Source organism: Dermacentor andersoni, chromosome 11 (assembly GCF_023375885.2).
Source record: "Dermacentor andersoni chromosome 11, qqDerAnde1_hic_scaffold, whole genome shotgun sequence".
NCBI classification, from domain to species: domain Eukaryota; kingdom Metazoa; phylum Arthropoda; class Arachnida; order Ixodida; family Ixodidae; genus Dermacentor; species Dermacentor andersoni.
The window spans coordinates 86,251,126-86,266,432 of NC_092824.1; the positions used below are offsets into that span (position 1 = coordinate 86,251,126).

The 15,307-nt window shown below is 46.5% G+C and overlaps 1 protein-coding gene across 5 annotated transcripts in view; it reads right to left on the reverse strand.

Annotated features, from left to right (window-relative positions):
- Positions 1-15,307, reverse strand: part of Cpes (Ceramide phosphoethanolamine synthase) — a 93,775-nt gene that overhangs the window by 13,116 nt on the left and 65,352 nt on the right. For all 5 annotated transcript variants that reach the window (XM_072285296.1, XM_055064233.2, XM_050167847.3 and 2 more), the window contains exons 2-3: positions 6,269-6,314; positions 207-544 (exon numbers count right to left, since the gene is read on the reverse strand). In XM_072285296.1, the coding sequence (XP_072141397.1) occupies positions 207-515 (309 nt within the window). In that variant the 5' untranslated portion in view covers positions 516-544; positions 6,269-6,314. The remainder of the gene's footprint in view (positions 1-206; positions 545-6,268; positions 6,315-15,307) is intronic.

The window sequence follows — 15,307 nt, forward strand, 5'->3', positions numbered from 1 at the left end:
TTACACCTTTTTTGGATGTAAGGGTGTGAGTTATATACCAATTTACACCCTTATTCAAAAGAGTGTAAAGGTGCGAGTTATAGATCGATTTAAACCCTCATTCACTTTTAAGGGTCTAAATTATTCTACGGTATGGTGAGACGGCCTAGGCCTTTTTCCTTCTTTTCTCTCTCTAGCAGGCAAAGTTCGCGCACAGGCGCGCTCACCCGGTCGAAGAGGTTGGCGAGCGGCGCGTGGATGTAGTTGTTGACCTGGTCGAGCATCATCATCTTGACCGAGAGGCCCGTGAAGGGCGAGAACAGCCGGGACGGCGCCGGCGCCGGCGTCGGTCCGGCCAGCTGCAGGCTCTGTATGCGGTGGTAGAGGGCCACGTCCATCCACAGGAAGTAGGTGAGCAGCGCGAATGACGAGAGCAGCGTGACGCGGTGCTCGAGCAGGGACGTCTTGCCGCCCGCCACCGCGCCGCCGGACGAGGAGGAGGACACCCCGCGGCCAATGACGCCGTTGAGCAGCATGCCGCCACCCACCGTCCGATCAGCTAGCCCTGGGCGTGCGTGAATCGTTGAGCGGCGAGTCGGGCGCGTTTTTCTTTTTCTTCTTTTTTGGAAAAGTTAAAGGGACACCAAAGAGAAAAAACGATTTCTTCTGCATGAGTAAATTACCTTTCTACGACAACGAAAACACCACTCTTACCACGATCAGACGCTTGGTTAGCCAGAAAAAGCACAAGAACGAAAGACGGGCGCCTGGTCGTTGTGACGTCGTGGAATTTGAGGGCATCTTCTAGGCTCTGCTTAATTATATAGCGGTACAGATTGACTAGATTGTGTTCTAAAGGAACCAAATATTCAACATGGCAAGTTTCGGCAAACTTTACTCAGCCAATGTGGCCCAAATGCGAGAACATACTTTGGTATCCCTGACGTCACACTGACGTACCGGCGTCGAGGTTTCGGCGCGAAATCCAAATACTGATACTTCGACCTTCACTTTCTCATCTAATAAACTATTATTTTGAAGTGACTGCTTGCAGGGTTCTCAAACAATACTTTATAAGTCTAAACTGATTTATTGTTTCGCTTTAGCGTCCCTATAAGTTGTAAATTGCTGCAGTGTGTGCGCAAGTTGCTATAGACTCGAGACACCAACTGACGAGCAGATACGCGGTGTCGTCGACACAGCGCTGGTGTACATTTGCAGTGCCCTGCGTATGTTGTTTCAATGCGGAGAACTATTGACGAGTTCAAGCAAGTTTGCTGAGCGCGGCCAATAGCAGCGTGTTGTCACCTAGCGTCCGATCAGGGCCTGCGTGCGTGTGCGTTTGACGGAGGAGCATTCTTGACGAGTTCAACCCAGTGTGCAGTGTGCAGACAGTGCAGTTTAAGAATGCGGGCCGTTCCCGCTAATGTTCCGCTCCTCAATGAAACTCTTTGACGCCAACTTGGGTCACGGGCTATTACAACAGACAACACCTGTATAGTGACATCTATGTCAACTGGAGTTCACTGTGCGTAAATTTTTTTTTTCGTAGAGGAGCGCACCCTAATATAAGGAACCCGTATGGGTTTATTTTGTAGCGCTAAGTTACCGAATATTATATATTTAATATTCGTATTCGATTCCAGAAATCGATATTCGAAAATGTCCGAATATTCGGTTGAATACGAATATTCCAATCAAATCGAATGTATCGCTGGCTGTGCGGGAACAAACACGGTTCTTAGCATTTGTGTCTGTCCAATCTAACAATATTAGGACGATTTTGTGCTGAATTCTGCGATGATTTCGTGCTGCTAGCGAAATTTTGCCTGTAAAGCGCAGTTAGCCATTAAACGTATTAACTTTGCGGAAAAGCCAGCTTCTCACAGGCAAGGGGCACGGGCTTTCGAACAGCGATCACGACGCGCAAGCAGGCATGTCACGTGGTGTTTTCTTTTTTTTTCTTTGTATTTTGCGGGCATCCGTAGTAAGCTGAAAAACACTAATATTTAATAGACAGAAATACAGAAAGATTTTATTCGGACATTTTGCAAACCGCTCTGCAACTTTCTAATTGGAATTTTTTTCCTAGCTTCGTTGCTTCAGATGTTGGTTAATTAATATTGACTGATTATTTAATTCAGCAAAATAAAAGAAATCGCGCGACACGCTACATACAAAAGTGAGCAACGTGCATTTGGTCGTGTCGTCTTAGAGTACATCAGCATATTCTTAATTTCTGACTAGCTGAAGTTAGCTGAAACACTATATATATATATATATATATATATATATATATATATATATAGGAAGTCGATATGTTTCCATATGTGCTCACTTAGTGTGGCATGCATAGGAAGCATAGGAAAAATGCTATTTATACACTACAGGAGCGTATATACGGGAGCACACAGATAAACGTATACTTTTTACCTGTTACGTTACGGGATATATTCGTTAGGGGAGCATGTAAAGGAACACTATTTTTAGCTGTACAGGAGCGGCAGCGTTATACCTTCCTTGGGGGGAGCATGCACCGAGACACTTCTTTAGGTAATACGGTAGCATACAGAGGAGCACTACTAGAAGATAACCAAGCGGGCCGTCTGATGGCCTCCTTTTCTTTTTTTAAACTGCCGTTGTCACTAGACGAGCAAGCCAGAAAAATCGATCGCGTTCAATCACACCGGTAGCGTTCAATTTAACAAGCACAGCTCTTTCTTTTTTTTCCCCTTTCCTTTTGGCGATTCTACGCGGATATCATTCCCAGGTAGAACGTCGACGGCACAGTTCAATTTCCAAATTAATAACCAGCGTGCGCAAAAGCCAGGTGCCACTGACAGAGTAATTATAGAACATAAGCGCAGTCGCCATATACCGGTCTGGCACGCTAGAAGATATAAAATGCAAGCTAAGCGAACGCTTCCCTTTGGTGCGTTTTTTTTTTTTTTTCAGTCTTCCGAAAAAAAGAAAGAGTAAGAAGACAACAGCAAGAACAGCGTTCTCAGAATTGTTCCAATAAATTTTTTTTAAGAACAGCAAATGCTGGAGTGCAAGGAAACTGTCCTTAAGTGTTCCGGTTTTTGATGAAAAAAAAGTAAACATTTTCTTGAAGCATGGCGCACTCTGTCACTGCGTTCTTCAGAAAGACAGGAGCACTTCGAAATCTCCGTTTAATACGTCTTTTCCGAGCCTTGGCGAACGACATAGTTTAAGTCGGAATTGGCACCTGGCGCCAACCTCGCATGCAATGACACGCATTAGACTCTTACTTCGTTCGAAACGGCTGCAGAACTTTCTCTCCGGCTGCGCAAGTGACGCCGAAGCTGTAGTATGAGTACGCGCGAAGGCTGTACCGAAAGCACAGGAATCGCGCAGGTACAGTGAAGATTCCCCTTACCTGACGTCACACGAGCTGTATGATCACGTGGGGATTCCGAATCACGGATAGGCCTAGCAAGGAATCGTACACTAACGTTGTAGGAGTGGTCGGGGCGTACAAGTTGTTTGACTCGCAAAGTCGAGATACCACCTGGCGATCAGACACGGTGTCGTCGACAAGGCGTCCATAACTCGGAGGGCGGGGTTTGCGGCTCTCGTCCCTCCCTTTCTGAGCAGACAGGGCAAAAAACCGCAAGTCACGCAGTCGAATACGCGCCCTATATAGCCAATTGCGCAAAAAAAAAAAAAAAAAAAAAAAACCAACGAGGCGCGCTGCGCAATATTGCTGCCACCGTTTTCCATACTGTGCACATTCGGATCCCATCCCATTCGACCGGAGTATACGCAGCATAACGACCCATATAACGCGCCAGGTATACAAGGAACGATGCACTTGTACATATAGGCTTAGAGCGGCTGCATTCCTTGCAGCACGCAAGGCTGTTTCTATAGCAGCTAGCAAGCGTTTCACAACGTTGGCTTTGCGCGAGTAACACTGATACCGCCTCTTTCAAGAACTATAGGGGTTCGGGCCGAACACGCTCTCGACAAGCCAGCCGGGCAGCGTGCTCCTCGTAATCCATTAGCCCCCAGCGCAGAAGTTTGCTCCGCATGCCAAGACGTCGCACAAGGAGAATCCGAACGCGCAGTCGAGGGCCATTCGTATTCACTGCCACGTGCGAGTATATAGTGCATGTATACCCATACATGCCAGATCGTTCATTATGCAGAAAGGCCACCGCGACGCCGTAAAAGCGTGCCCCCGCGATGTCGTGCAGGGAATCCATTTCTACTTCCGCTCCGGTGAACTACAGACAGCAAGCGCACGGGAAGTGACCCCTGGCGAGTGGGAGCGAAGCAACTTCGGGGACCCAAGCATCGAGAGGTAGAAGAGTTCGGACCCCCGCCGAGCGCGGGGTTTGCCGGCTGGCGCTACGGAGAGAGAGAGAGAGAGAGAGAGAGACCATTAAGGTGCTCGCCGTTAAAACGCTCTTTGGAGGCCCGACAACAGGGGGGGCGCTTCCGCCGTAAATGATTGCGCTCTCAAAGCGGCCGGCCAGCCCGCGGTGCGTTTTCGGGAACGCATGCGGCTAAAGCACGCCACACCACGTGAGAGCGCCACGAGCGGTAAGTTCTCCCGCGCTCACCGGTTCGTCCTTTGTTAAGTTGTTTGAGCCACGCCATACGTGGTCGACTCTTCGGGCCAAACAACCACTACATACGCGCGGTCGAAAATCAAGCTCTCTGGCAACGAGCCCACCACAGCCGTTTGCGTACTCGTGTGCTGGAGCGTGAACGAACTAACCCGAACGACACCATGCACGACACAATGTAATGGGAAAGAGTCCCGGGAGCATAGCCATTAGCCTCGATGACATACTGTGGCGCCGTCTGCTGGAATTTCTGCGTAACGAAAAAAAAAGGAAGTGACGTCACCCGATGCCGGCTGCGAAGTGCTCGGCATCTCAAGCGGTTTAGCCACGGCTAATTCCGAGTGTTTGCATTGTTTTAAGCGTTGTGTGTGTGTGTCGTCCTGGCTGTAAAACAACTTAGTGCGTACGTACCGGTCTTGTGGGTAGGGCAGCAAAGGTTTTTAGCGAGCGAGCGAGCAACCTGATTCTTGCATATCGGTCATTCAGTACGCATGATATTTGATAAATGTATACCTATGCACACTTTTGTCGCACTAACATTATGTGCTATTCACAGCATTCGGCGCGGGGAGTGCGTCTTGCCGCTCTCGCCAGAATTATCGCGGGACAATGATTTATCACCGGTCTATCAAAATATTATTATAATTTTTTGTCTCCTCAATCCACGCTTCCGCCGTGTGCACAGAGTAAAATATTTTACACCCTTGTTAAGGGCGTGAGTTGCAAGTCTAGCGCTGAACTCGTTCTCTCTACCTTCTTTTTTTTTTGTGTGTAAGCATTTATTCGTTCTGACAGCCGTACAATCTCTATGTGATCTCCTATTACAGCCAGAAATATGATCGTAAGGCCTTGCGAAGATCCTTAAAAGGACGCGTACTAACGAGGAATATTGAGTTGATATGTAACAGCAAATTACGCTTCCCTCCGTGAAATAAAAAAAAAACGAAAGAAAACTTTAAAAGAAAGGAGAAACAACCTAAGTGAGAGAAGTAGCTTGGCGAGCTATGAAAAGACGCAGGAACAAAAGACGGGCAGCGATGCCGCGTTGAGGTTCTTGCACCAGTTCACCCCGACATCATGGTTTTGACAGCGTCTACTCGGATCAAATTGTTTACCGCTAAACAAGAACTACATCGCGATATGAAGAGATCGACGACTCGCAACCTGGTACCTTTTGATAACTTTTGCTGCGTAATATATATATATATATATATATATATATATATATATATATATATATATATATATATATATATTATTGTAAGGAAGATGAACGTGCGCGTGTATATATTCCCATATATATATATGGGAATATACTCGGATATATCAGTGAAGTCCCACTGACGTGCAGGTACAACAGGCGCAAGAAGTTTCGACGCAAGATTAAGGAGAGCAAACACTTCGGCATTAAATTTTATCCCCCTGTAATCAACTTCCCTCCGCCAAATTAATGAAAAGTGTACCCTGAAAGGAATATTTTACCGGTTTAAACTCGGTTATATGGGGGGCGCAAATAGTATTACTTTTTTCCGGTCGAATAGAATAATAATTTAACATTCCCAGAGTCGAATCGAATTGCATAGTGATTTAGTGCTCCTCGTGCAAGTGTCCATTGGTGCAGCACGCGTTGCGAAGGTATTTTGCATTCGACGGCACACTCCAATGAAAATAAAACGAGGACCACAGCCACTTACCCAAGGGAGTGTCCAAGTCGATCCGCGATCGCTCTCATCGATGCCGCTGCAAAGTTGAGGAGAAAGAAAGAGAGAGAGAGGCGCGTAGCCAATCAGAAACAAGTTGATCGTGGCCTTCCTCTTTTGCTCGCCCATTCCAAAAAGCAGCAATACGAAGTGCATCGAACCCACGTTCTCTAATCTGCTCGGCTACTCTACTACGTACTGCCCCCTTCACTACCACCCCCCACCCCCCTCTTCCGCCACAGAGAAGGCAAATACTGGCATCTCGTCTCTCGGTGTCTTATCTCGTGAAGTCGCTTGCACGTCCGATACACAACATTCCGCTAACCACGAGCAACGTTCGGATTAACTGTCATCTCGAGCTATAGAGGAGTTTAAAAGGCGGGGGGGGGGGGGGGAGGCGAAAGAGAGATGTAAGGTTGTCCTAGACTGGTAGGACGTAATGGCCTTAGAGGACCATTACAATACCGGGGACGGATTGTGATCCGTCACCCGTATTGTGATCCGATGCTTGGCAAGCAAGACTCAAAAACAACAAAATCGTGGCGACACCAGCGTGAAATTTCGGAACTACCGAGCTGCCCACGACGTCACAGGTTTTGACAGTCTACACGCGGTACAGTTAGGTGTTTATTAGTGAGTGAGGGTTACATCATAGTTGAAAAGAAAGCATAAGCTCAACCTGAAAAACTTATGCGACCTTTTTCATCACAAGAGTTGCCAAAGTGCACCAGAACACTATGAAATCCCCCATGTTGTACTATCTTCGTGGTTCTGGCGCAATATACGAAGAAAAAAAAACTCGGTCTTTGTTTGCTACATTAATAAGCTTTTTTTGGGCTAAATAATCCTACATATCTTTACTATCAGCATAATTTCAAACACGAAAAGGAAAACGAAAGCTAATAGAAAGCGTTACAGCGTTTCCAGTTCCGCCTGCATTCCCGTAACAATGGCGTAACTCAGACTCCAGAACGTATACACTTGGGATTGCTCTAAATGCTTAGAAATCGGCTACGGTGCATTTAAACGTCGAACTTCCATGTAACTACTCGTAACAGGAATCCCAATCAGTTGTTTTCTGTTCGCGTTTCAATTTACGTTGTAAGTACATAGGAAGAAACAGGTTTTTGAAAGAGAGGCTAACAGAGTCAAGGCCAGACGCTGTTCTTCTGCGGGTCTTAATTCCACGGCACACACGATTTATGTGCTTCGAAACTGCGGAGCGAGCAACGCTGTCCCTCTCCATCTTTGGGACTTAATAGCAAAGAAAATGTCTATAGCCGCCATACCAAGCGGACTCGATAAATATTCTGTCGCGCGCTAGTTGGCTAGACCGCACGTCTCGTCATTCGAGGCGGCAATGCCCGCCGCCATGTTGGTGCAACGCGCCCGTGCTGAAGCAGCGTCGGTGCATGGAAAACACCGTCAAGGGTGCAAATTAGCCTATAGCACTTACATATGTAAAGGGTGTGAGTTGTACACCGACTTGCATACTTAAGGGTGCAAGTCGGTTCACAGCATATATACGCGCTTTTCGTCGTAAAAATTTGAGGATTACACCATTGGCTTTAGTGATTGAGAATGGATGGTTTGGCCACGCGATGGAAACAGCTATACACTGACAAGGAAGGCAATGATTGCCAGCCACTGATGTGGCGAGATGAAATGCGATCGACGGAGTGGTGCCAAGCCGATATAGAGACGGCTCGAATACCAATCCCTCCGGTGAGCAAGGTTGTCTTAGTACCCGCGGGCGGACAACGGACAAATCCACCGCTGAAAGTCTCCTGACAACTATAGACAGCGTAAAACTACAGTGCGAATTGGCACGTTGAGAACTGTATGGCGATCGCGTGGAAAGAAGAACACAAGGGCGAGCGCTTTGTGCGTGTGGTCTATGCGACGTTTCCATGTGACATAGCCTTGGTTGTCTCCCATACGTGTGAATTCCCATCTGGTCATGCATACGGTCCAGACTAATCAAGAACCATCCACTACGGCGTACTTCTCTATAATCACAAAATCATTTCACGTGTCAAATTGACCTTTTCATTTGTCAATGCAGAGCGGTAGTCGCAAAGTGGTCATTTCCCAAATGTAACTGCTCGAACCATAACTGACAGTGTGCGTCGCCCCCCCCCCCCCCCCCCGCCCGATATAATTGAGGGATAGCAAACGCCAAGCTATATACTATTAAACAAAGCTAGTCAACGGCGCAGATCGCATTCGTGCATAGACCCGGCTGTCATCCATCTATCGCATACGCGATGAAGCGTATGGAAAGTCACCGGGAAAAACGCAAAGCAAAACGACAAAATCAGACACAATGAGCATTCACATTCGCGCCTGTCAGTCACAACGTCAATTTGTAAACAGTTCAGAAAACCAACGTCCCTGATCTTGTCCATGCTCGGTCGCATAAGCGCTATAGCTGCCCGGTCCCGTCATCACGATTGCGCATGGCAAGAGCAAGGCATGATGTGCTGTCGGCTACAAAAATTTACGAACCACGGGAGACGGGAAAATGCAACAACTAACTTTGTCACGGTCTTAAGCCAGCCAACCTATAATTCATACGAGCACCTTATTTAAGCTTGGCGGACAAATATCACTGTACAACTGTCCGTTCCGAATAATAAACGTACCTTCGGTGATAACTGACGGTTTTTACTAGGCAACGTCACAGTACAGAAACATTTGCGGCCGACTGTGCACAAAGCTAAAGCTCTCCATATTCCGGTAACGAAAATTCGTGCACGTCGCGCGAAGATCCCAACGTTACAATGATGAGCAGAACTTGTTGCTGGACGAGTTGGTTGGTGCCTACTGAATACATTGTTGCGCAAAAAAAAAAAAGAAAATAAAGACTTGGGAGGGAGAGTACGAAACGACAGATTGACGCGACAGATCAGCGCTCAATCCGTCGTTTCGTACTCTCCCTCCCAAGTCTTTATTTTCCTTTTTTTTTAGCGCAACAATGTATTCATTAGATTCCAACCAACTCGCCCAGCAACAAGTTCTACTCAACTACATTTCTAGTACAGTGGGCCCCTTTTCTACCATGTCTTCAAACTCAGCGCTCAATCTGTCGTTTCGTACTCTCCCTCCCAAGTCCTTATTCTCCTTTTCTGGCGCAACAATGTATTCATTAGTTACAATGATGTTCGCGGCTCTTTAGTGGCACCTGTTACGGTCTACAAAAATTTGCGCTCGACTGTGCCCCAGGCTAAAGCACCTAATATTGCGCGGAAGTCCCCAGCTTTATCGCAACGGCCGCAAGACGTCATTATCCGTGACGTCGCCCAGTTTCCGCGGCCCTTTCCGTACGTCAGGGTGCTTCCTTTGGAGGAAAAGGCTAAAACTACACTGAGTCATCTATTCTTGACACCAACGTAATTGCTGAGTAAAAATGAATTTGATGATCAATACATATATATGTCATAGAAACAATCTGTGAAACAATCTGTGACAACCGCCTTCTACTCTCACGCCCTTTTATGCCGCACCAACGCTATAGCTGCTCTTCGTTTTCCAGCATGACAGCGACTGTCGGTCCCGACGTGGGAGCGGCGCGCGACGTGCTAATACGCATTCTGCAGGACTGTAAAATAAAAGTTACTAAATCAATCAATCAATCAATCAATCAATCAATCAATCAATCAATCAATCAATCAATCAATCAATCAATCAATCAATCAATCAATCAATCAATCAATCAATCAATCAATCCATCAATCAATCGATCCATCAATCAATCAATCAATCAATCAATCAATCAATCAATCGACTACTGCCGTTCAGTGACGGGACGCGTGGTGCATGGCAACGAAAAAGAAAAGAAAGTAGTTTAACTTCGGCGGCACGTGTCAAATTAGCCAACCACGAAGCGGGAAAGGAAGTGGTACAAAATGCGACTTGGCCTACTTCGGTTACTCGGTTTTCTTTTTCTTTTTTTTTTTGCCCCCGGTTAGTCACTATACATTACGCCTCAGGTATGTTACCAAATATCCTTCCCAATTACTGACCAGGGTAGGATACTGCTCAGCGCTGCGCGCACATCGAATGAACGCCCGGCGACGTTACAGTTGCGGTTAAGGTGAACCTCATCCGCTGTCTCGGCTCGGGCACAAGAAAAAGTTCACCGTACACCAGCGCATACGCATGCGCAGCCATCATGTCTAACAAAAACCCCTGCCGTTGTTTTTTTTTTTCGTTGAACATTACGTAACTCCGGTAGCATGCACACGAGGGTCGGGTTTACCGTTGTTAGCGTGCCGTTGCAAGCGTGGGTATTGTGTATAGGGTGTCCCAGCTAACGTTACCGAACCTAATCGATTTAAAAGAAAAAAGAAGAAAACATGGTACAAGATGCGATCTGAAGAGCTACGGTGTCTGGTCGCCAGAAGTGTGACGACCAAACACCATAGGTGTTGAGATCGTATCTTGCATCACGTACTTTTTTTTTTAATCTTTCTTTTTTTTTCGGTTGAACAGCTTGGCTAACGTTAGTGGGACACAGGGTACAAACACGGCGAGTATATGTAATTAAAATTCCGACGTTTTACGCCGTAAAAATGTTGACACCCATAAGGGTATTTCTTTTTTCTCGTCGCACTGGTAACGCCATCACAGTTGGGGTCTTACAAAAAATTTACAGAGGGCGACGACGCAGCTCTAAACTAGACGTGCGATGACAAAAGACGTGGTTGAGAACTACGTAATCATTCTGACAGCCTTGGGCGCACAGAAATATCCGACAGGAGAGTTTCATATCTATCTCCCTGTGAAGTTCTCCTGTCGGATATTTCTGTGCGCCCAAGGCTGTCAGAATGATCATGCGTAGTTCTCAACCACGTATTTTGTCATCGCACGTCTAGTCTAGAGCTCCGTTGTTGTCCTCTATAGAATTTTTGTAAGACCCTAACGGCGAGGGTGTTACCAGTGCGACAATAAAAAAAAACATTCTTAATGGTGTAAACATTTTTTTACAGTGTACGTGCGAAAACCACGGTCCGATTATGAAGTACGCCCAGTAGAGTTGGGAGAAGGAGGGCTCCGGAATAACTATGAGTGCCTGTGGTTCTTTAACGTGGATTCAAATCTAAAGAACACGAGCGTTCTTGCCTTTCGCCAACATCGAAGTGCGACCGCCTAGGCCGGGACCGAACCCACGGCCTCAAGCTCAGTATATAGCACAACGTATACCGCGGCAGGTGAGTATAGCCGCACTGATACAAATTAGCCCCTACGATTAGTTTAAACCTGCAGCTCTAACCATTGCAGCGTCGCTAATATTTTTTAGCAAGAACAGTATGCGACGACACGACGTAGGAGAGGCAGCGTTTGGTTGATTACAGTTTACGCCCCAGTGCTGCTAACTATATGAGGGACGATGCAAAGCGGAGCGCGACGGATTCTTATTATTATCATCACCATCAACATAATTTTACCCTTGAGGCCTCTTTGCAGGACGTTACATAAGGCAGAGACGAGAAATAACAAGAATGACACGTCATAAAACGAATGCAATAATAAACAGAACGGCAGCCGTTTTCCAAACAAATAAGTATAAATCGAGTACAACAAAGAACAAAATCTCAATCGTTAATATTAGGTATAGCAATAGAAGTAGAGCAAACTTAAAGCAAACAAACTGCCGATACAAGGAGGAAGATGAGCAAAATAGGAACGAAAGGTAGAAATATGTAAAACGAAAACAATGACTAACAGTAGTTAACATACTGTCAACCTGCAATGAAATACACAGCGCGCACAAAAAAGGACAAAATTACAATCGTTGTTTTCTTATCAGAGATGGTACATCTATAACAGTAGTAACAAGTATAGAAATGAAACGTACGAGACTTTACTCAAACCGTGCCTCACATAAAGGATCAAACAAAAAATTGCAACAATCACTTTTTGAGCATTTCGGGTTCGTTAACGTGCACCTAAGCCCATGCACATCAGCACCTTCTTTCTCTCTTCCTTCGTTCTGCCCCCGTCAGTATGAAACGTCAAGCGAGGGATCGAACCGGCGACCTCGTGCCTCAATTTTGTCTGTCAGACCCCTTAACACAGCGAATAACAAAGCTATAACAAAGCTATAAAGCTTACGCGTACGCGTTGAAAAGCAACGTTATTTGTCGCGCACAACGCGAGACTGCAGGACAACTGGCCTTGTGACGTCACAAATGCGAGCGTGCCGCGCGATCGAACACAATGGGAAGGACGCGAGAAAACAAACAGCCTAGAAAAAGAAGAAAGAAAAAAAAAAGGCGGACAGACTGCTGAGTGGTGACCGTCGCTGTTGCATGCTGTGACACGCGTCGAACGTCACGGCCTGATACGCACGTACACTATAGGGACAGCTCGAGCGAGATCTACGAAAGACGGTGACGCTCCAATAAAGTTGTCACGGTGCCCCCCCCCCCCCCCCCCCTTCCCCGCATACAGACCACACTCGCGTGTCATCAACAACGTCTGCGCCGGCCAATGGTGCATGCATTTAGGTGGAACATCGTGGACCGAACGTGCTCAAGCGTTGGGGGCTGGCCAAAACAAATACGCAGTTGATTTATTTCGGAGAAAACATCGACGGGGGAGTGGAGAACAAGTATCCCAAAACACAGGGAGTTTTAAATAAATGTACGCACAATAAAGGAAAATAAGGAATCGCGTTTGTTGCGATAACGTATGAAAGCTGTTAAGCACGCATGCTGGTTCACCTGTCGTCGTGGTTGTTGTTGTGCTTTTATTTATTGTTATCCCGAACAAAATTGTTAGAATACTCAGACGAGTTTCCTTTCGGGCTATCTGGCCACTACACCAAATATGTAGGCCGATCACGAAGGTAGTGCAGTCTAGAAATGTTGGCCGTTCTCGTGGGTACGTGCCAGTGGATACGTGCCACTTTTTCGGTGAACATCGCCGACGCGAACTTGGGTTACTGGGTAGACGCGCGGACTTCGCGGCGGCGCCGCCAGAAGGCGCAGCGTCTCCAGAGGGAAGGGGGAGAGACGGGGGCACGGCACTCGTCGCACATGACGCGGTTCGGCTATTCGCATACTCGGATAGTCATCGCAGATGAGTTACGCCCGAATCAGTTTTCTTTTTTTTTCGCGGCGGCCACCGGGCCTTGACCACTTTCATGTGTGGCAGGAGGGGTAGGCTGAAATGGGAAGATAGACGGTGCGAACGAAACCAAGAAAGCACGACACGCAACACAACGAACGAACGCCAAGTAAACCAAAACATAATAAAGTGCCCATGTGTTGAGCTGACTGAGACTGCTGGAGAAGGTTACAAGCTAACAATGCATTAAATTACGCTGCGGCTAATGCCCTACCAATGAAAAAAAAAAAATAAGAGAAGGAAACTCGGATACACAAGCACGTTTCTGGACGACAAAAAAAAAAAAAAAAGGAAAGACATCTAAAAGGAGCAACACACTTGGCAATGAGCTCCACCGTGTGATACGCTTCCAAGCCTGTACTGCGCAACAACCGTTATCTTCAGCGAGATATCGCTCAGGCCTGAGCGGAAAAAGTGTAAGACGTCAGAACGAATGCTCTCTGCCTCGAATTCTTCCTAGCTCGCCGCGCATTGCCGTGTGCGCAACGTCGTCTTTAGTGACATGAACATATCGTCTAAACATAGCCAGCAACTATAGCTTAAGAGGTTACTGAAGCATTTTATGCCAGAAGGAAATAATTGCGCCAATCAACCGTCCATCGCTCTAACAAATAATTTGAATCTTCTGACAACGCAAGTTGCGTACCGCGAACCCAATCGTTCGGGCTTCCCAATAAAATTACTACAGAGACGGCGCATTGCCATGGGTTATCTTGCCTTCCTTCTTCCTTTGTGCAGTGCCGCCGTTTGCGCGGTTCAGAACGGACAGGGCTACAGACGGACAGACACACGGGCTGAAGCCGATGGCTTAGAAAGAATTCCCACGTATATTTCATTTCCCGGTAATATAAACTGTTCCACTCAACTTGTCAAAAAAAAAAAAAAAACAAGATAAAGAAGTTGTTCAGCCTCCCTTGAAACAGCATTTGAAATGTAAGGAATTCCTTATCCTCTAACATACACGTGGCGGATGGCACACGTGGCGGCCGGCTAGATTTTGCTCCCGTAAATAACGCGAGAACAAAGAGGAAAGACACTCGACTCTGGATCCCACTCCAGGATAACGACTCCGATAAAGAAAGCACCTTCCCCCCTCCCCCCGCCGCAACGTTCTCGACGTCGGGCGGCGCTGCCCATCGCAACCAGCCGCCAAAAACCCAAACGCTATATATATATATATATATATATATATATATATATATATATATATATATATATATATATATATATATATATGTATATATATATACACATCAAATGTCGAGACGGTCCCGCTGCATTCCAGGCGCGAATTCTGGACCGCCGATGGAATGATTGACATGGGTTACGTCACAAGATGCATTGACAGCAGCACATAACTCAAATGTTTAATGTTTACTCGGAGTCGCGTAGATATATTGCTACCGTTATCATCGTCATAACCTGTTGTTATTAGGAAAACAGCACGACAAACCTGCTTCATGGGAAGAGATTACACGCACACAGGGCAACAATGAAAAGAACAGGCGATAGGCGCTGCGGAACAAAACCGAGAAAAACACGGCCCACAAGGAAATGAGACACGATAGTATCTAACACACGAGCGACTGTCAAAGAAATAGAAACGTATACATCGGTTCAACGAATGCAAACTGAACCAGAATTTGTGAGAAAACTGCATTTGCATGCGCTCTTGAAAAAAAAAAAGAGAGAAACTGCATGTATACAGCGACTGTAAGCGATCTGCATTCCGATTACTGCGAAACTTCCAACGCTGGTGCCTGTACCCCCATGTCAAGACAGCGGTATTACATCGGCCTTCGCATGATGAAAATAAAGTTTGTTATTATTTTCTTTTAACCATTTTTTGCTGGTTGCCTCGGCGGGTTCGACAGCAACATTTCTAGGGTAATCGAACAT